This window comes from Accipiter gentilis, chromosome 29, assembly GCF_929443795.1.
Source record: "Accipiter gentilis chromosome 29, bAccGen1.1, whole genome shotgun sequence".
Classification (NCBI taxonomy): domain Eukaryota; kingdom Metazoa; phylum Chordata; class Aves; order Accipitriformes; family Accipitridae; genus Astur; species Astur gentilis.
In genome coordinates, this window is record NC_064908.1 from 2,973,890 (window position 1) to 2,994,700 (window position 20,811).

The 20,811-nt window shown below is 54.5% G+C and overlaps 1 protein-coding gene across 2 annotated transcripts in view; it reads right to left on the reverse strand.

Moving 5' to 3' along the window:
* Nucleotides 1-4,538: 4,538 nt before the first annotated feature.
* The window catches only part of CDK18 (cyclin dependent kinase 18), a 39,256-nt gene continuing 22,983 nt past the window's right edge, over nucleotides 4,539-20,811 (reverse strand). For both annotated transcript variants that reach the window (XM_049832263.1, XM_049832262.1), the window contains exons 3-16: nucleotides 16,083-16,228; nucleotides 15,602-15,727; nucleotides 13,574-13,630; nucleotides 13,211-13,325; nucleotides 12,987-13,081; nucleotides 12,818-12,880; nucleotides 12,271-12,394; nucleotides 12,063-12,183; nucleotides 11,625-11,722; nucleotides 11,132-11,237; nucleotides 10,872-10,914; nucleotides 10,275-10,365; nucleotides 9,851-9,928; nucleotides 4,539-9,528 (exon numbers count right to left, since the gene is read on the reverse strand). In XM_049832263.1, the coding sequence (XP_049688220.1) occupies nucleotides 9,494-9,528; nucleotides 9,851-9,928; nucleotides 10,275-10,365; nucleotides 10,872-10,914; nucleotides 11,132-11,237; nucleotides 11,625-11,722; nucleotides 12,063-12,183; nucleotides 12,271-12,394; nucleotides 12,818-12,880; nucleotides 12,987-13,081; nucleotides 13,211-13,325; nucleotides 13,574-13,630; nucleotides 15,602-15,727; nucleotides 16,083-16,228 (1,298 nt within the window). In that variant the 3' untranslated portion in view covers nucleotides 4,539-9,493. The remainder of the gene's footprint in view (nucleotides 9,529-9,850; nucleotides 9,929-10,274; nucleotides 10,366-10,871; nucleotides 10,915-11,131; nucleotides 11,238-11,624; nucleotides 11,723-12,062; nucleotides 12,184-12,270; nucleotides 12,395-12,817; nucleotides 12,881-12,986; nucleotides 13,082-13,210; nucleotides 13,326-13,573; nucleotides 13,631-15,601; nucleotides 15,728-16,082; nucleotides 16,229-20,811) is intronic.

Below are 20,811 nucleotides of genomic sequence, written 5' to 3' on the forward strand. Positions count from 1 at the left end.
CATCCATCCATCCATCCCCCTCTCCATCCTTCCATCCCCCTCCCCAAAACCGCCCCGGAGGACCCCTGCTCCGGTTTGAGGTCAAGCCTCAGCGCATCCCAAAAGGAGCTCCCGGTTTATCCCCTCCTTCCCCCAGTTATCCCCGCGGGGTTTGCATCATCTTGCCAAAAGTGGGGCGCCCCCCCCTTCCCCACGGGTGACACCTCACGGCACGGGTGACACCGAACTACGGCCACAGCAGCAGCAAACCTGATGCAACAGAGAGCCCCAGCCAAGCGAGGAAACCCCGAAATCCCCTCGCTCTGGTGCCGACCGTCTCTGCGGTCCTCCCGTACCCGTAAATAGGCACGACGGTTCCAGACAAATGCAATTAAAGTTGCCCCTTCTTTGGGTGAGAAGCACAAGATGGCTTGGGGGGGGGGCGGGGGGGTGGGGGTGCGTGCGCCTTTTGAAGTCGGAGTGGTTGATGCTTACGCAAAAGGTCTCCTCTAGAGGATGGGTTTATAAATATTTCACCTACTTTAGCTAGGAAAGACTAGCAATTTTTAGAACGCTCTTTCCAGGCAAACCAGAATCGATGGAGCTCAGCCATGACAGAGGGCTGGCTCCAGGCCTGCACACCAGGTCCCTTCCCGTGCCAGCGGACCCCACACACGTACTCACACGTCCCGTGACCCGTGCCTCAGGAATGCTGCTCCGGGGCTGTAGGTGCTCATTTCCACCTGGACATAGCTTAATGTTTAGCTAATCCAAATTGCATCTGGGTCTTTCTTCTTCCCTGGCTGTGGCATCTGCTGGAGTCTTCCCAGAGTAAGGAGAACAGGATCATATCCCCTTCCACCACCAAAGGGAACAAGGTGACTGGGGGGGCAATAACCCAGAACAGGTGGGCAATAAACCCCTGATGGCCCTGAAGGCGGAACTGTGGCTGCCAGGCACCTGTACCTGAAACCATTAAGCAATCAAAGAAACAGCTCAGCTGCCTGGAGGGACGGAGCAATGTTGTTATCCCGTTTTACTGATGGGGAAACTGAGGAATGAAGCTCTTTGCTTACAGACACGGAGTGAGTCAACAGCATGGCCGGAAATTGGGTTTTATCATTACGTGATAAACCATCTTCCTTAATAGCCTGGATGGCAGGATGGAGGCGAGGAGGAGGCTGATGCACAGGTCTGTGAGCCACAGCCTCAGGCCCTCCCTGCCAGGCAGTAACCAGCTTTGAGAGGCCACGCCACTGCAGACTACCTCAGCTTCTCTTCCTCCGTCAATAATTGGGGACAAAATAGCACGAAGGAAGAAGGATTGTGACAGTAAAGGCCTTTCCATCAAAATGCTGCTGGGAAGATCGTCTCCTGACCCTCTCTGTCCATACACCTCCTTGTGCATGGAGCTGGGGTTGCTTGATGAAACAGCAGATCCTTATCTTCCACACACCAGGTGCCTGCCATGCCCCAATAAAAGGGCTGACAGGGCTTTACCCGTGGCTCCCCTGGACCACATTCTTGATGTCAATCTTGATCTCGGTTCTCCCCTTACCGGACAGGGAGTCAGGAGACCTGCAGTCTACTCCTGGCTTCCATTACTGCATCACCATCACTTGATAGCATCAGCTCTCTGGGCCTTGACTTTCCCAATTATAAAATGGCTGAGCAATGCTTTCCCCACCTTTGCAGGTTCACCGCGTCCACTCCCAGATGAAAAGGCAGCATCCAGGCACCAGAAGTTACAAATGTTAGTACAACCCCTACCCCAGCTACAACAGCTGACCCCACTTTGCTAAGCAATGGCCTAAATGCAGCACACTTGCTTCCAGGAATATCAGGCCATTTTATCAGGGATAACACAAATCATGCAAGATATGCTTGCAAATAAGAAACGCAGCGTAGGTGGGTTAGTCAGCATAAGAACACACTGATCCTTTCTGGCTCCACGTACTGAAACCCAGATCCTCAGAAGTAGCTCATAAAAATGCAAGCCACAGGACTATGAGTATGTGCGATACCAGAATTAGCTTCACGAGGAGGCACTTTAGGCTGTTTTCCAAACTGAAACCAATGTTGTACTTGCAATGAATTAAACACCCACATTTTTGCGCTTGCTGCAAACTGCAAAGTGAAATCATGAATGAAGGAATAGCAGAGCAGCATGATCAGAGAGAGCAGCATCAGTCGGTGCGTGCCGTTGCTGCTCGAAAAGATCCGACAAGCATTTGAGAAGCACCTTCCTTTTGCTTCCTGTGCCCTCGCACGTTCCTGGGCCAGCAAGAGGCACAGCGGGGTTTTCTCACACTATATCAGTTAATCTTTTCAGCCAGTGGAGCAATTACTCCTTTAACATGATCGGTCCTGCTTTGCAGTGACTACTCTATAGAGCTTCAAGCGAGAAGCCAGATTTTGTTCAGATTTGCTGTTGTGATGCTGGCATCGCTTCTCTTAGCCCAGTCTCAACACAGTGGGGAAATTCAATTCTGGTAATAGGTTTTCTAAAGGTTTCCTCGGGGTGGAAGCAGCTGAGGCCCCACGGGTGGGCTTGGGACAGCAGGCGCCTGGGGACAGGCTCCTTCAAGGCTTTTGCCAGTGTTTGGGTTGGCAGCTGCGGCCAAGGGCCTGGGGCTGAGATACTGTCGAACAGTTTTCCCCCTTTTGCCAAGAGACCACGAAGGGAAAATCTGGGCTGACACCCTCAGAAACCCAAACACATTATCCCAGCAACCACGCGTGCCGGTGCGATGGGCCGACGAGCTGTAGGCGCATTTGGAGACGGGCGCACCGATGCCTTTCAACAGCTGTAACTCAGCCCCAAAACCCACCACCAAGCAAGCTTAAGCAGGTAAGAAAAGAACCACCCCGACTCATTGAACGTTACTGAGAAAAGACGTGATGCTTCTTAAAACACCAGGTAAGTTCTCCATACGATGGGTTGAATTATTCTAGGCTGCATGTAAGGTGCTCAAGCAACCCAGCACGAATGGGCTGGGCAGCTGGAACGGCAGGCAGCACACAAAAGAGGTGTTCACCTCATGTTATTTCAGGGTCAAGAGTTTTAAAACACACCGTGTGATTTGGAAAGCTTGGCTCCACTTCTAGGTCAAGCATTAGCCTGAGATCTTGGCCCGGTTATTAAAGATCCTGTGACACTCGTCTAAAAGGAGGAAGCGCTCACCTACATGTTTTCCTACCGTCCAACTGAAATAATTCACACACCCACTCCGATTTAGCTGGAATCAACGTGCTTCCTCCTTTACTGCACTAAAACTGCGGCAGAGGAGGGCTGCAGGCTGCGAGGAAATGACCAGGCTGAGCCTCCCGAGACGCACCTGTAATTTAATGACACACAAATAATCTCATTGAGTGCAGCAGGTATCGTCCCCGCCTCACAGATACACCGAGAGACGCGGGGAGCGATGGGTGACCTGCCTTGAGCATCCTTGTGAGGGAGGAGGATCCCCCCTGAGGGACACGGAGCGGCGGGGTCGTGGTTATTTGGGCAGCCGGGAACATCCAAATGCCGGTCGGGTGCGTGGGCTGGAACTGCTCCGTGGCATTTCCACCGACCCAGTGCCGGCAGCTGCCGGGAGACTGGAGGAATGAGAGCGGCAGATGGAGGAACTGGTTTGGCAAACAGCTCGTTACTGGGGATCTGCCCACACCAGTGCCTCAACGTGACTCAGGCAGGCTGGGCGCTGGCTGGAGGTGCAGCCCGGGGAGGGGGATGAAGGGCATTGCCCCCTTCCCTAAACCAGCCGCCCGTCGTCCGTGGGCTCACACCACGGGTCTGGCCCCAAAGATCCCACAGGTCCCCCCGTCCTCCGCCTCTGGCTCGTCCCGGGTCCCCCAGACCCGGGTGGCCGTAGCTTCTCTTCAGCACCGATGGGCCAGAGAGCAGGAATACGTAAAGGGGATTGCTGTGCGGAATAGCTCGGATCTCAGGGAGATTTTTAGCTGCTAGAGCTGTGGGAAACCGGGCTCCCCTGTCCCTTCCCCAGCTCTGCCCTTCAGTCACTTTGCAACCATGGGCTGGGCACGTCAGCTCTGTGCTTTATTTGCCTGATAGGCTTATGGCAATATTTGTTTAGGGCCTTAGGGTCCGTGCAAGGGACCACAGAAACATTTTCCTATTGCACCTAAGTTTCTGAGGTCTTGTGTTTCAACCTCCTGCAAAGATCAGGTAGTGGGAAACTCCTTTTGCACCAAGTCTGTGCCTGGGAGTTTACTACAGCCAGCTGAAAAATGCCCTGGCTAGCAGGAGTGAAAACAAAAGGCGTCCTGGAGCTGCACAGAAAGCAGCTGTGGGGAATGAGTCTGTGGGAAGGCACAACGAGGGCACGGCACGGCACGGCACGATCCCTGCCACGGGCCGGCAGCCTGTGTCCCCCGCACGCCCACCACGGAGCAACTCACCGCTCGGGAGCCTGCCAAGGGACCTGCGTGCCCGAGATGTCAGTGCTACCTATCTGAAATTCAAAAACAAAGTGGATGCTTCTCCTACCAAAAAAAAAATAAAAATAAATTATATCCTGTACAAAACTATCCTGTATTCAATAAAGTTTATTGTCCAATCTTGGCTTTGGAGCGTTCACAATACAACTGTAATATAAGCCTTAGCAATAAAATGAGCACATCCACAAAATAGTCCATGACACATCTGAATACAAAAATTGAAATATTCTTATAAAACATTCAGACACAAGATTGATAGATGGATACAATCTTTTATTCTTTTTTTTTTTTTTTTTGTACCTTTCCATTTATTCCAGAAAAACTTTCTATAAAAAAATCATTGCTTCTTTTGGAATAAATCTTTAAAATCATTTCTTTTAAAATGCATCTTTCGTTTGTACAACTCTAGTTAAATATATTACCGGTATTCTGCAAATGAATCACACCAGAGAACATTCACAGTATGTGTATCCTCGCCGCTTGGATCTATTTTTCCTGCTGTAGGCTGTAGGACAAGCATAATGCTGAGGAGGAAAGAAGGCAAAGGAGAAACCAGAAAGTGGGTTTCCTAGTGTTTGTGCCCAGACATCGCTAGCGGGGAGTGCTAAGGGGACATCCAAACACATTTCTTACAAGACTCGAGCGTACAGAGACAGGACGGCGGCACGGCACGGCCGGAGCAGCACGGAGGGGCAGAGAGCCACAGCTTTTGGCAGGCGAGATCGAGTCACGTTTAACCTCAGGTATTTCAGGCTCGAGACCTGATGGCCCTTGCAGGACCCGCTCAGCCATCGCTGGCTCCGTGCTCTGAGCCAACCTGGGCTTGCGTGGCTGCAAGATGCCAGATTTAGGCTGGTGAAAGCAGAGTTTGGCCACGTAAGGCCGGGCACGCTCCCACCCCCAGGTCCGGTCCCTTCCCCGTGCCTTGGGACACACACACTAAATTTTTTACTTTCCTCAGTCCAGTGGGTTAGACTCTTTCTCTAATGTTTTCCCACCTGCCTGTTCCTAGCCTGCTCTGGGAGCTCTGGCTCCTGTTTTATGCTAGCCTAATTTCTGACTGAAGATAAGTCATGGGGAAAAAAACAAAACAAAACATTTGAGAGGCTTGGGAAAACAGCCTTCCAATTACTTTTTTTTTTCTCATCACGTGTAAGGGGGAGGAAAAAATCCACTTTTTTTGTCCTTAGTCTCCAAGATACAATGTAGTTTTGTTATTTAAAATCTTGACATAGATCTGGCAACGGGTTGGGCCAGGAAAGGCGTGTGTATGGAGAGAGTGAAATTAAATAGCTCTGCCTGTAAGTTTTATTGTTGTCCCGTAACACAGACCTTGCTTTACACATTACTTTACTTACATTTCTTTAACAGCTATCAGCTGGAGAGAGGAAAGAATACAGCCTTTCCTGAGGGCACAGCCAAAACTCCATTTTCCACCAGAACTGGTAAAAAAAAAAAAAAAAAATTGCAAGAAAAATGTCTGGAAGACAAAGCAACAGTTTCCTTTTGTCAAAACTCCCCATCTGCGAGGAGGGCCAGTTACTCCGCAAAGCGATGGATGGGAGAACACATGAAATGAAAAAAATGCCGGCGAGCCACAGACATTCCCAGCATTTTCATTAGCGCTACTTTAAAAAAATCCAACTTAAGAGCCGACTGGCGATCCAAAAGCTAGGGAAAGCCTGCCCGGGGATGAGCTGCCGGAGCAGGCAGGGAGCGATGCCATCGGCAGCGGGAGCCCTGCTGCAGATTTCGTCCCCTTGCAGGCGGGGAGGAGCGGGGTACCGCTCTGCTCGGGGCTTCTATATACTGGGGCATCCAAGGGATCTTGGTCCTCATAAACCCAGCCAGACCCCGTGGTCCTCAGGGGGACTGTAACACTATCCAGGAGATGGAGAAAGGGGGATTCGGCTCCCGGCACCGATCGCTGCCAACCTGCGGCTCCTTTTCTTCGCGGTCGGGAAGGTTTGGCGGGCAGCGTGCCGTGGGAGCTCAGATGCTCGGGGCTCTGCCAGCCGACACGTGCAAACGCAGCAGCGACAGGAGCTTGTAAATTGAACCTCGCTCGGTGAGGCACCGATATTTACACACGCTATCGCCCTTCTGAATAGGAATCAAATATCCACTAGATGTGGTGGAACAAAAGGGGTTATCTTAAATTCCGGCTGTTAGTAGCACACAGGGCTAGTCAATAATAAGTGTCTCCTTCAGGGAGGACTTGTAAGAGGAAAGGCAAAGGCTATGAAAGAATAAACAGCAGCTAACAGGCCCTTTCTCTTTGCTATCTGATCCCGGGTAAAGCAGTCCTGTCTACACGGTCATTGCTAGGTCTTTCCCCCGACGTTTCTCCCCAGCGGTTCCCGTAGGTGACCTTGACCTTCAAGAGGAATACCTCTCTTATGCGGAGAGAGCCGAGACCACACCGATCTGGTGGTCTAGCGTGGTCTGCCTCCGTCCTCGCGGCGTGAAAGCAGAACGGCTCAGCTGAGCACCCGCTGCCCCAGCGCGCTTTACGCCCAAGGCAATCTCAGCGCATGGGGATGGTAACGCCAAGAAAACTGCACGAAGACAGGTCGAACGTGTCCTGAATGGGCTTCCCGACAGCGGGTGGAGGGGGTTCCTGCTCCCTCCGGTCCGATCTGCGCTCACAGACCTCAAGGGAGGCTCTGACCCCCCCGGGGACGCCAGCACTTTTCGACCCATGTACCTGAAGGTGCTGTCGGAGGGGCAGACGCTGCGTCCGTGAGCTGGCCTGCCTGCTGAGCTGCTTATTCCCGATAGGAGCTGGCTGCCCTGGGAAGTGCCAAGTCTGCACCGCAGATCCCTGCCATGCCAAGGAAATTCCTGTAGAAAATGCCTTTGTGAAAGAAAAGATGACAGTGCGAGAGTTCAGACTTACTCCAGCCAACACCTCCCTTTGCGAACCTCCCTACTGAAAAAACCCCATGCAGCAGGAGCCGGGCGTAGGAAACCAGGCAAAACACTACCCTGACATCAGGGTGAAATGCGTCACTGGTGGCTGATGGCTATTCATGCTCTTCCCTATCAAATGGAAACAATTAATGAACTATTCAGCCTGCCGTATGCTGGACATACCGAGAAGGGAACTGAGCAGGGATGGGCAAACCTCAAACAATGCAGACGTCTGGATGCTTGTCTAGGACAAACCCGAATTAACAGCTTTGGTCTGATGGGGGAAGCTCGGAGGGCGCATCCAGCACTGGCACAGGGAGGAGTCACCCCAGAAGCTTTGGGAGGCTTGGGGGTCTCCGCATTTATCCTCACGCTTTGCATTTTCCAAGGATCACAGAAGAAAGGCTGCAGAGCAAAGCAGAAAACAGAGCCCTCCGTCCCTGCTCGATGGGAAAACAGTGGCATGGAGAGTTACCGTCCCCTGAGCAATGTCTCCCAGGCTGGGAGCGTGACGGGTTAAGACATCAGCATGTCCTGCCAGTGCCAGTGCCCGGTGACAGTCACAGCACCTGCCAAGTCCAGAGTCTCCTGGCCACATCCATGGGCTGGAGGACCGATGGGCAAGAGGACTAGTCATCCGGGACAGCCAAGAAAAGGATGTGAATATTATACAGTAGAAAGACTTCTTGCAACGCTCACACACTCGAAGACGTTTCAGGCTGTTTGCAGGCTGTGGGGGAGAGGTGCAGCAGGGCCTCTTCGCTCAGGATGGATTTGGCACGTTCCTGAAGTGGATGGAGGGGAAAACGCACCAGGAGCAGTCCTCGGCCAGCGAAGCACGCTCAGATCGAAGCACACACCTCAGTCTCACGGCATCGATCTGAGTCAGGGCTGGTACGATCTGACGTTGGCTACAAATGTAGAGGCCAGGCGAAGAGGTTTGAGGGATGATTTGCTTCTCTCCGGGTCTATTTCTGGCCCCCACAGCTGAGCTGTGGGAGGTTTGGCACCTCTCCCCCTTCCTCTGGGTAGAAATGCACTGAGGTGGGTGTGTGCAACACTTTGGTACGGAGAAGCTGCACGGCTCGGGCTCTGCCACATCGCACGGGGCTCGGCGACGGGACGGGGGGAGATGCGCTTGTCTGGGAACCGTGTCCTGCCCCTTGTGATGATGGCGGAGAGGGTCCCGGGCTGGGGGAGCGGCAGGCTCGGCGATGAGAAAGGGGCTGCTCCGTCGGTGCCTGGGAAAGGCTGGCTGAAGGGCTCAGCGCAGCAATGGGAGGCACCAAGGAGCCGATGCTCATCTGTCCCCGCTTCTGCACAGCCCTACCAGCAGGTTGCACCCCAGGAGGGATAAGCCAACGCTTGCTCTCAACTCGGGACATCCCTGGGGAGCAGCCAGCTGACTGAATTTGGAAATGCCATGGTGGCAAGGAGGGGGAGATGCTGGGGGAAGCAAAGGGAAGCCCCCTCCTCCCAGCTGCTCCATCCTCGTCAGGATTCAGGTATTAAAGATAAGAGAAAAAAGGGGTATGTAGGCAGAGGCAAGGGCAAATAAAGGAGGGCTGCCCTGGTTTTTGTGCTTCAGGTGCAGTCTCTCCAGTGCCAGGCTGGGTCATGCCCCTGACTCGTAACGTGGCTGCAAAGTGTCTCCCCAAGAAACACGGGGTGCAGAGCAGGTTGTCTGAGCAAAGGTACTTTTTCAAAAATGCCTGCCTGGACCAAACGCTACGATCCACAGCCCAGCTTTGGAGATACCACTCTCTGCTCACAAAACCTCCCCGTGCCCAGCTCACCCCCCCACAAGGGCAGCGAGCGGTTCCCTGGGGCAGCTCACGATCCTGCCCTCCGGGCAGTGCCCAGGGCAGCTCCTCACTAGAGCACCTGCACAAGAGGGCAGCGGCTCACGTCTGACGGGGGCAACGTGAAAACAAGAGGGGAAAAAGGCCACAGGTCCATCAACAGCAGCTGCTAGGGGCTGTGGTTGTGGGGACGGGCAAGGGAGAGCCTGCGGCCAAGGGCGTTCAGCATCATCCTGCTCGAGTCAGTAATTCTGCGGTGGGTCAGGTGGGAGCGTGTTGCCGTCTCCTTTCTCAGTGCTTCGATCTCCATGGTGACAAGGGGAACGCGAGATCCGAGTTTAAAATATACTCTGCCTCCTGTTCTTCCCTCGGGCTGAGGAAGAGAGAGAGAGGTGGGTCAGAGAGGGCAGACGGCGAGCGGCACTTTGCAGAGAAGCCGAGCCCTGCGGTGCTCTGGGTTAGGAGGTTACGAGCCCACGGCATTCACGGAGGAGGTCCTTGGGACACCTAGATGTGACTTTGGTACTGTGGCAGGTGACAAGCAAGGATGCCCCGGGGGTAATTTGTGGACTAAAGCAGGGGTCAGGGATCAGGTTTGGCGTTTTCCTATGCGGGACCCACTGGGAGTAACCTCAGTACCAGCGCAGTCCGCGGCACCACCTGGGAGAGGTCAGCATGATTTTCCCCAGTCCTACCTGACTGCTGGAAGGCTGAGCCTCGGTAGCCAGGGTCCTTTTGAAGCTGGATCTCTTTCAGGGAGAAGATGGAGACGTCTAGGCAGAGGGGGCAGAGAGAGAGAGGGCTCAGTCCAGCTGGGTGAGCCGGCAGCAGTCTGCAAACCCAGAGCCAGGAGGGACAGCAGCGCCCAAATGCAGCACTGCACCTCATCAGAGCTTTTCTTTCACGCTCACTCCTACTCCACACTGTCCTGCCCAAAACCGTTTCTTGCGTTCGCAGCCCCCAAGCTCCCACTCCACCCTGGTGCAGAAGCACCCATTTCCTCCGAGTAAGCAAAGACAGGAGGCATCCCGAAGAGATCTGGCTGCAAACCATCACCCTCGGGCTGCACAGAAGCTCTTTGCTCCGCATCCCCCAGGCGAGAGGACAGCCTGCACTTACTGTCAGGCAGGAGGTGCACCCGCTCTCCCAGGCTCTTGAAGTAAGCGTGCCGCAGGGCTGCCTCCGCCGAAATCCGGCCTTTGGCTTCGTACTGCGCAAAGTCCCAGAGAAAGGCAATTACATCCAGTCTGCACGTGCGAGATGGCGTTCAAGTGGGCACAGAGGCCCCGTACAGGGTGTGTGCACATTTGGGCACCTACGCACATGGAAGTCCCCAAGCGATTTCATATGCCGCGTGGGTGACAGTGTGTCCAAACACTGTGCGCACCACGGGGGGGTGCAGGCAATTACTAGTACCATTTGCATGTGCACAAGGGACAGCACACACTGTGTGACCGTGAGTGCACCGGTCATGTCGTGCCTTATGGATCATCAGGTTTGTGCCCTCTCACTTGTGTGAAAGGACATAGGGTGAAGGATGATTCACCGTCCTTAGTGGTTGGGATAGCACCTACAATGCCATAGCTGTAGGGCTATGACTTATTCTGCAGTCGCAGCTCGTCTCCTGCCTGGCTCCAAAATCAGCGTGAGGGCAGCCAGAGTACCTTCACTTCAGCAAATCCCTTTGCCATTGACCTGGACTGCTCTACCACTCACCAGAAGGAGGTTCATCAGCAAGTCAATCCCTTCTGAGTCCAGCCTTAGAGAAGGAGGAAATGAAAAACGGAGCATTATTGCACCCAGGAGACATTGCAATCATCAATGCAAGGGACAAGTGGCAGCTGGGACCTCCAGTGCACAGCTGCATTCAGAAGCTGCCGGCACCCCAAGGAGGAAAAGAAACTGGTCTCCCCAGGCTCCTGTTTACGACCAGCGCCAGCCCACCATGCCTTACGTGTCCCTGCTCAAGAAGGTACCTTGGAGCGTGATTTATTAACGGCTGGGCTCGGTACTGGGTGAAATTGTAAGCCTTAAACTCCTCGTTGGATGTTATTCCAGGCCAGGTGTCTTCTGTTGGGGTTCCTGAGAGGGGGAGAGAGGGAAACCTGTCATCCTCATTTGGTGCAGAGAGAAGAGCGAATGCCAGAATCCTGCCCAGGAGAGAGAGGGCACGAATATTCCTGGCAGGCTGGGATTCGCCTGCGCATCCCACGGGGCAGCCAGCGAGGAGCTCCTCGTCCTCACACCTCTGCTTGACTGCAAGCCTGGAGGAAGGCTGCAGGCAGCCGCTGCCCACGCCTGCCCACTCTTGCCCACGCCTGCCCACTCCTGCCCACGCCTGCCCACGCCACTGCAAGGCTTTGCCAAGGGGCTGGGCTCCCTCCAAGCTCCTGAGGCTGCGCTTTGCCACCGCTCCTGCAGTCAGCCACTGCCCTCGCGTGGGGATTTGGGAGACAGCAGAAGACTCACCCAGCAGCCTGAAGATCAAATGCAGCTCTTCTTTCACCGTGGAACCGGGGAACATGGGCCGGCCGGTGACCATCTCATAGTGGATGCACCCAACGCCCCTAAAGCAGCAGCAGAGGCTCTGGGATTAGTGTGGGAGAAGCCCTGGGGATGCCCCACCACCCCTTGGCCAGGGCTGAGGTTCCTGGAGAGGGAAATGAGCTCCAGGAGCTGTATCCCTTCTCTGTTACGGGTAACCGTTCACCCCTGATGTGGACAGTGTGCTCCAAAGACCTTGAACCCCAGGGGACACGGAAAACAGCGTGGTCCCTGGGAGAGCCCACCACCCTCTGGTGTCACCAGCACTGTGGGCACGTATGGTGCTGCACCGGCAGACGGATGGAAATGCCCGACCCACCGTCTCGGAGACCCTGGGAAGCTCGGTTTGGACCCGTGGCTCACCACATGTCGATGGGTGTGGAATATTCGGTAGATCCCAGCAGGACGTCGGGGGGTCGGTACCACAGCGTGACCACTTCATTAGAATACGTTTTTGTAGGGACTGACTTGGCTCTGGCTAGTCCTGAGGATGAAGGGGATGGGCGTCAAGGAGCTGCACCCACCTGCACCTTCTTGCAATGTTGCATCTTCCCCAGAGAGGTCCACCTACCAAAGTCAGCCAGCTTGAGCTCTCCTCTCTCGTTGATGAGCAGGTTCTGGGGTTTGAGGTCTCGGTGCAGGATCTTTCTCCCGTGACAGTAAGCCAGACCACGCAGCAGCTGGAACATGAAGATCTGTGGGGAGGAGAAGGGGCTGGCATTTAGCACTGGAACATGGGCGCCAAAAATGAGTTTGTCTCAAGGGCTCGGCACCAAAACCGAGTCTGTCTCAAGGGCTCTTAAAGTCATGGCCGGGAAAGACCCCTCGAAGCCGGCCTGGTGTGGGACACACCGTAGACAATTGCTCAGGCCCATCATCAGCAATCCAGAAAAGGGGCTGAACAAAGTCTGCATGCACAGTCATTTTAATTTAGGGTGGCAGTGACTCGGAGAAAAGCTGGTGGAGCATCAGAGCAGGCTGAAAAAGGTCAAAGAAGAGTTAAGAAGGCTGAAGCGAAGAGAGAAGGGGTATCCAGCCTCACCCAGCCCTGCAACACCCTAGACTGCACTCATGCGGGGAGAGGCAGGGGTCCGGGGTCCCAGGCAGCACTGTCTTACCTTCACGTTGTGCACGCTCATCAGGTTCCCACAGTTGTCGAGGTACTGTTTGAGGTCGTTGTCCTGCAAGACGAAGCACACGTCAGCCTGTCCTTCCCTCAGCCCCCATCGCCCACCCGCAGAGAGGCAACTGCCCCCCTGCTGCCGCAGAAAGCCCCCCCAGACCCACCAGGTACTCGAAGACGAGGGTGAGGGAGCGCTCCGTGTGGATGATGTCGTGCAGGGTCACGATGTTGGCGTGTTTCAGGTTTTTCAGCAGTGACACTGCGAGGAGAGGAGATGGCAGGTTGGGGTAGCAGGACCTGGACACGTCTCGACCTGCACCACCCCGTCCCAAATCCGCCAGCATTGCTCAGGAGGGCTGCGATGGGGAAAAGCCCCTCCTGCCCTCACCTTCCCGTATGGCCGTGCAAGGTGCCCCTTCCTCGTGCTCCAGGCGGATTTCCTTCAGGGCAACGAGGTTTTCGGTCAGCTTGCTGCGTCCCTTGAAGACAGTGGCATAAGTGCCCTGGGGCCGGGGGGAGAGAAAATACAAGCCATGCAGACCATTTACCAGGGTGGCACAACACTGATATACTCCATAACATTTGGAGGAAGGATCATTTGAAGCTACAGGGCCAAGTCTGAAGTCCACAGAAAGACTTGGTCTAAAAATTGCGAGGTATTGAAGAAATTTGGCTACAGTCTGCCCTTTGCACTTCAAGCTGCCCTTCTAACTTAATTTAAATCCTTACAGGGGTTTCACAGTCTACTCACCTCGCCCAGTTTGTCCAGTTTAACATAGGTTTCCAGCTTCCCAAACCCAATATCTGACTGTAAGAGAGAAAGGAAAACATCACTGGGAGGGATCTCATCCAGGGATGGCTTCACCTCCGGGGGGAAGGTCAAGGAGACTGGACAGGAACAGCTTTGAGGGCAGATCAGGTGTTTGCATGCAGAAGCCCAGCTGATCTAAGTACATAAAGTCCATTACTTTCCTGGAGAAGCCCTGCAGGTGACCAGGCAATCAATCAGAAAACCTTCACAACCCGCTGGCTGCTTAAGCGAAATGGATGGCGCCTGCATCCCGTACCCCAGGGCGGCCGCAGGCTGCACGACTGCCCCTTCCCGCTGCCACCCCTGCAATTCCCTTCTCCTCTCACCCACCACCCTGACATGCCACCAGCAGCGGCCGAGTCGAACGGGAGCCGTGATTTGCAAAGAGCCGAATGCCTTTTCTAAGGCAGAAGCCTCGTGGGATCCTGCTGCCGATGCCCAGCCCTTTTCTTGAGTGCTTTCCTATGTCCTGGTTTTTACTGACTCCTTTCATTTCTCTGCGTGCTGTTTAAATCAAGCGTGAAAGGGATATTTTCCCATTTGGAACAGTAACTCTTTAACATATTGCTGAGACCTGCTCTTGTGTACCCGGTGAAAGAAGGGCAATCACTGCAAGGCCACAGATGTAGGTGTCACTCCTAGCAGACCCTGAAATTGCAGTTTTCGGTGGGGACAGAGGCACCTCCTCGGTTCGTCTGGGTTATCTGTGTGCCAGGGCAGAGGCCCCCCAACCCAGCACCGCTGCCCCCCTCTCCTGAGCCAAGGGCCCATGCCATGCCACCCACCATCAGCAGATGGAGCTGGATGGACAGCTGTCCATCAGCAGGCAAAGATAAGGGCTGTGCAGGGAAAGGATCCCCTGGGGGAGGCACTGAAGGAGCCCCCCTGCACTGTGCCCAGGGCTCTGCCGGGAGAATCAGCAGCCCCAGGTCTGGGATGCTCTCACAGCATCCCCTGCTCCCCAGATCTGCCCCACGGAAAAGGCTTTTTTCTTGCAACAAGCACTGAGCACACCACCGAGCTCTCACAAGCTGCTTTCTTGCAGGCTGCATTTGGACCAGCAAATCCCAAGGGAACATAGTGGGGTTTTAATGCCATTTTGGCTTCCCCAAACCCTCTGCGTACCCTGGGAACAGATGTGTCCTGAGCAGGGAAATGAGGTGGCTGCTGCAATCTGAGGTGCCGTACACCCCCCAGAGCCATACTGGGAGCATTGCAGGAACATGCCTTATTCATGGCGGGGACCATGAATATTAATGACACATTGCTCTGGCTCTGTCTATTTTATTGATTAGACAGAACAGGGAGGTAAATGCAAGCTCTCCTCTTCTCCTCCCTCTCCCTGAATAGGCATGCCAGATCTGAAGACGCCTGCTGAGACCTCGCAGTTGTATCTGTATAGCACTGAGCGCTCCTGGGCAGCAGGACACAAGCTCGCACGTTTGTAAACAGGGCACCGGGTTTTTGCTCCTACATATGCTGATGCTCTGCAGTAAAGAAACCCAAACGCCAACACTAATGCAAAAGCTAATTCATTATTTATCGGCATTTGCGTTTCAACTAGCAGAGGCTCCGGCACCGCGGGAGGCTTTCCACCTCCCGTTTGGAAGGAGCCAGGCCAAGAGGAAAGCCAGGTATGTGCAGAGGTGAGTGAAGGAATGTGCGGGCCTGGGGATTTGCACAGCAGCACGCAGCTGTGCGTGCGTAGGAGTGACGCGGGGGAAGAGATGCGTATGTGCACGGTAGGGGGAATGCGTGCTGCTGGGAGCGTGCAGAAAGGGATTTTCATGGGCAGGGATGTGTGCGTGCGTATCTCCATGATGCACAGACGGTACGAGTGAGCTTGCACAGCAGGGCATGACTGCTTGGAGGGGTGGCAATCAGCACGTGCATCTGCTGGCTGGGACTTGTAGGCACGAAGCGAGACGCTGTGCCCGGTACTGCTCGCTCTTGCAGGGTGAGACTTACGAGGGAAGCCCGTCGGGACATCCTGCTGAGGGGCTTGGGGAACTCCGGGCTCTCCATCTGCAGCTTCTGCAAGAACTCGGGAGGCAGGCGGATGTCCATGGGCAGGGAAAGACGCTTGCTGACATCCTGCGGAGAGGGCCAGAAGAGCGGGTGATGAAAGGAGGACTGTACAGAGACATTCAAGGGGAAGCGCTCTCTAACCAGAGCTGGTACGAATGCCGAAGCAATGGGTGCAGCATCTGTGGGACCCTTAGTCAAAGGAAAAAGGAAGGTGTGCGTGCATGCACGTGCATGGGGATGTGCGCTGGGCTTGTCAGCCACCATGGGAGTCACGCTGAGTGCGCCCAAGAGGACATCAGGGCTCGTGTCTGAGGCCGCCAGGTCCCCACGAATAAAACACCGGCTCTTCCAGCCAGCAGGCAGGGGACAACCAGAACTTGGCACGTCCCTTCTGCCCGCTCCAGCCTGCAGCGGTACTTGCCTCCATGGAGAAACGGCGCTGGTTGTTGTTGCGGTAGCGCACGGCCATCGGGGACTGGCCTTCCACCTCAGAGGGGGAGATGGGGCTGGTGTCTGCTCGGAAGTCCCTGCCCAGATGTCCCAGCTGCAGGTGCCCTTGAGCCAGGTCTGAGGACAAAGAGAAAGAAGAGCAAGCTGCTGGAGTGGTAGCAGATGTGCCAAGGCCCCAGGCACTTGCTTTGGAGAAAAGAGAGTGAGAGCAGGGCAGGGAGGTCCAGAGATGCTCTGGGGCCATGGGAAAGTCTTCTTCCTTCTCTATATCCAGGAGACAGAGGGAATACCTGCTTTTTGCTCCAGACTCCTGGTGCATCGCCACCGACACAGCTCTGCTCAGTGGCACCCCCAAAGTGCCCTCATGCAGCCCCCTGCAATGAAGGTCTCTTTTGACAGATGGGGAGGGGGATGCAGAGAGGGGAACTGCTTCACACCCAGGGCCACCCGGATCTCCCACGTCCCAGTCCAGTGCTCAACCCACCAGGCAGCTCACCCCTCTCCAGCAGCACCACAGGGTTTTGCATGGGTGAGCATTCATCTTAACTTTCCAGCCTTATCTTCACTAAAGTCACATTAGACAAAACATGATTTGCGCTTTAGGGACACCTTGGTGCCTGACTGTGGCTCTGGATCCCTCTGTGCTAGGTCTGTACAAAAACAAAACAGAAAAAGAGCCCTGCCTCTGGGGAGCTTACAAGCACGCGTACCTAATCTGCCTCAGGAACCACCAAAACTAACAGACGTCAGGGTACTTTCCTCCAAGGATGTGACCCTTTCTCAGAAAGTGTTTGGGATTAAAGGCTGCAGAGTCATTTACTGCAAAACAAAACACTCCAGGCTTTCCTGCCCCAACCTGCTGCACTTTACCAGACACACAGTCCCCAGAAGCACAAAAGCTCTCTTGAAAACCAAAGCAGTTCAGAAAAATAACTCTCCTCTTGGGACTCCAGGTGTGAACCCTCACCGAGCCCAAGAAACCCTGAAAGGAGCAAGAAATCAGAACAAAATAAGCCATTGAGCTCCCTCTGGTCTCCAGTCTGAGGCTTGCACTTAAACCTCCTCACTCTGTAATTACCAGCTGGTTGGTAGGAATATTCTGGCATGCATAGACCCAGCCACGGGCACAGCAAAACACTGACGAGTTCAATGCAGGTCACCTGGACCCCAGTGAAGTGGATTCCCCCGACTCACATGGATGCCATTCAGATGGAGGCAGCGCTAACTGGGTGTGCTGGGAGGGAGGAGCCAGGGCTAACTGGCTGTGCTGGGATGGAGGAGAACCACCTCCCCAAGGGAGGGATGCAACTCCCTCTGAAAAGGTGTAGGGCCAAGCAGGGACGACTGTTTTTTTGTCCTGTGGCCACACAGCTCTCCCTTCTCGTCTAAACTTTGCAGCTACGCTCCAAGTTAGCAAGCCCTCCAGGGTCCAAGGGCTCTGCCATAAAGCACCCGTGTCCTCCACGGATCCAGGCACCCTGCAGTTATTTCCCCATTGCAGGAGGGAAACTCCCCAGGGAGGACTTGCGATGTCCCAGACTGAGCCCTGCCCCTTTGCCAAGCCCTTTCCCTGAACCGCAGAGAGACAATCCCCTGCTATGCCTAATGCAGATTTCGGCACACGGATCCCAATGTGTTCAGGCAGCCAGCGATGATCTCATTGCTGAAGACTGGAGAAGGAGGGCTGGCTTTCACGGGGTGGTGAGCAGGGCTGAGACCTGGCTGCAATTTGCTCATCTGATGGATGAGAGGTGGCAGGCAAGTGACCTGGGAAAAGATGCGGTTTTGTGCCACGGTCACTGGGGGACCAGGGGACCCGTGAGCTAAGGGATGCAGGGCGTCCTCGATAGACAGCCCACACCTAAGGGATGGGTTCAGCCCATGCCACTGGGCTCAGGAGCATCCGAAACAGTGCCAGGAGATTTTGGGCAGCCAGGCAAGAACAAGGCAGAGTCACCCCTTCTCCCAGGACCGCTGCGGGACTCTGGTCCCTGTCCCTTTCTGGCCATCTGTTTGTGTAGGAACAGTTTGGAAACTTACCCTGAATTAATCACAGGAATGAAGTTAACGTGGATCAATTAAACTGGATCAAATCTTTTTAACTTGCCCATTTCCTAAGTAAATTATCAAAAAGAACCCCCAAAGGCCATTTAAAAGCTGACTGAATGGAGTTCAACTAATCCACTTTAAATGACAGTTTGGGTGAATTTGTGCTGGTTCCCATAGGTAAACAAGCCCAAAGTCTTGGGAAAAGACGCAGCCTGCCCTGAAAGGTGCAAACCAGCAGCACTGTCTCTCTGAGCCAGCAACCCACCAGGTACATTAGTGCCAATCTCTCCTCATCTACAAGAGCATCACATGTAAAGCCAGAGGTAAAAACGACAAACTGGACATTCTAGCGCATGCAAAGAGGAATGGGATACGCAAATGATGTAAACTACCGCAGGATGGGAAAAACACGTAAAAATACACAGAAGACTTGCAGAGATGAGGGAAAAAGTGTTGTGGCTGCCCTGGGGCCAGAAAGGGCAGGCGGGATGTCCCAGCCCAGTCTGTCCTGTGTTGTTGCGAGGTGCCCCCAGCACCCAGAGACACCCAGTCCCGCAGAGATGCTCTCGCAGGGCTGGGGTTGCCCCTGTGCTTGGAGGACCTTGCCGGGCGCTCGCGGGAGGAGACGTGAAGCTGTGGGCATGCAAACGTTGAGGGCCTGTTTGATTCTGCTCGGCATTTCATGTGGATTATGGTGATCCCTAACACTCTGCAAATAATGAGGCTGCATGGGATATCAAAGCAAATTAAAGTGAGACCGCAGACACGGTGGCTGCCTTTGACGAGCCTCCCGCCTTTTTTTATAAATATATTTAAACACTGCCTCTGCCAAAACAAGCTTTGATCTCCCAAGGAAAGGGGCCAGAACCCTTCACTGCTTGCCTGACTTACAACTTTTAATTACTTTGCTAAGTGTGAACTCTCCTCTCAAAGCTCTGTTACACTCATGAGGCAGGGCTGCACTCAGATCTTGGATTATTCATCCTCCTTCCTCCCCCTCATCATCACTTCTTTGTGGCCTTGCACTCCAAAGGCCAGATCTAGCTCTGATTTATGCCATTGCAAACCAGGAGTTACGCAGGCTTTGCAGCACAAATACTGAGACCTTCTCTGGCCTCGGAGGACAGATCGGGTAGTAGCTGTTTTGGGGCAAAGCCTTGGCATAGATAGGAGCTGTTGCTGAATGCCACCAGCTCTTATCAAAGCAACCGGGAGACACCAAGACCTCATACCTCTGAAAATCTGGAGAGGAATGGGTGACCGGGGAAGCCCAGGAGGAAAGGAAGGAGCCTCCCTGCCTTCAGCCTTAATGTGAGGCTGGAGCAGCCATGGAGAAGGTTCTTCATCTCTGAGGATGAGGAGATGGTGCTGGCCTTTCTCAAGGACATCAGATACTGCACAGATCCCAGCTTGGGCTCTCCTTAACCCAGGGGCTTTCGGCTGAGCAGCCGCCGTGGCCGAGGACAGGCTGTGCTGCCCGGGGGAGGGATGCACGGCAGGGTGGGGGGTGCATCGGACGCCCCGAGGCAGGCTGCAAGAAAATTAGGCTCTGACCACAGGCACCCCCTTTCCCTCCCTGCACTGTCAGACTCCGCCAAGGTGACATTGCCTGTGATGGGATGTGTCCAGGCTGGAAAGCTGTTTGCTTTTCCATTTGCCAGCTCTGCTTCTCTCAGACCTTGTTTTATCAGCCTCTGCGGGTGAAGTCATGAGAATTACGGGACGGAGAGGACGGTGCTGGGGATTTCCCACCGGATCACCGACAGACGAGGCAGGGCTCTACGCACGAGAAGGCCTTGCCGTGTCCTGTTGCCAGAGCCAGAGCAGCTCTGCACATGCTCTGGGAGCATTTCACGAGAAGGTCTTCTGGCCTCTGCATCACCCTCCTCCCCAAGGACAGGCGGAGGCCCCCAAAGTGCAGGATTTGCAGACTGCCGTGACCTGTGAATGCTGATAACCTGTGATTTCTGATGCTGGAGGGAAAATAAAAACTGCAAGCAATTCCCTGAGGAGCTGTGTGAGGTGATGAAAGAAAAGATGATGTGCTGATCTCTGCTGTGATTAGCACTCTTTTCTGGAGCCAGTGATCACAGTGCCTGAACTGTCACAGGTCATCTGCTCACCAGGAGAGAACAGAGCGCTGCAGGCAAGCCTGCCTGCCACGCAGACGGCCGAGAGAGCCCCAGGGCCGCCTTCAGAGGTCCTGAGCAAGGAAGGTGAAACCTGAAGCAAAGCTCTTTCATGGGGAAGAGAAGCAGCACAAGAGTGACCGCCACGGCTCTAGTCTCAGCTCCGCGACCAGCTTTCTGCACGACTGCAGCAAAGTCATTTTGCCCCTCTGCACTCTGATTTCTCCATCTGTAAAAGGGAGGAGACCAACACCTCCGAGAGAATTAAAGTCAGAGCCCTCTCCGCACCAGGCAGCTCCCCAAGGTCCAAACCTCACCACCGAACCCTGCAGGAGAGCAACCTGCACACAAACCCCCTTCTCATCCCCTCCAGCACCACCAAAACGATCCCGTCCCCTTACACATCTGAAGCGTCACACTCCCACTCCGTACCCCAATGCTTCTTCACCCCAGGGTGCTGGGGGTCCTCCCACCCCCCCCCCCCAGCTCTGCCCCTCGGCACTGATGCCTCCAGCTTCCCTT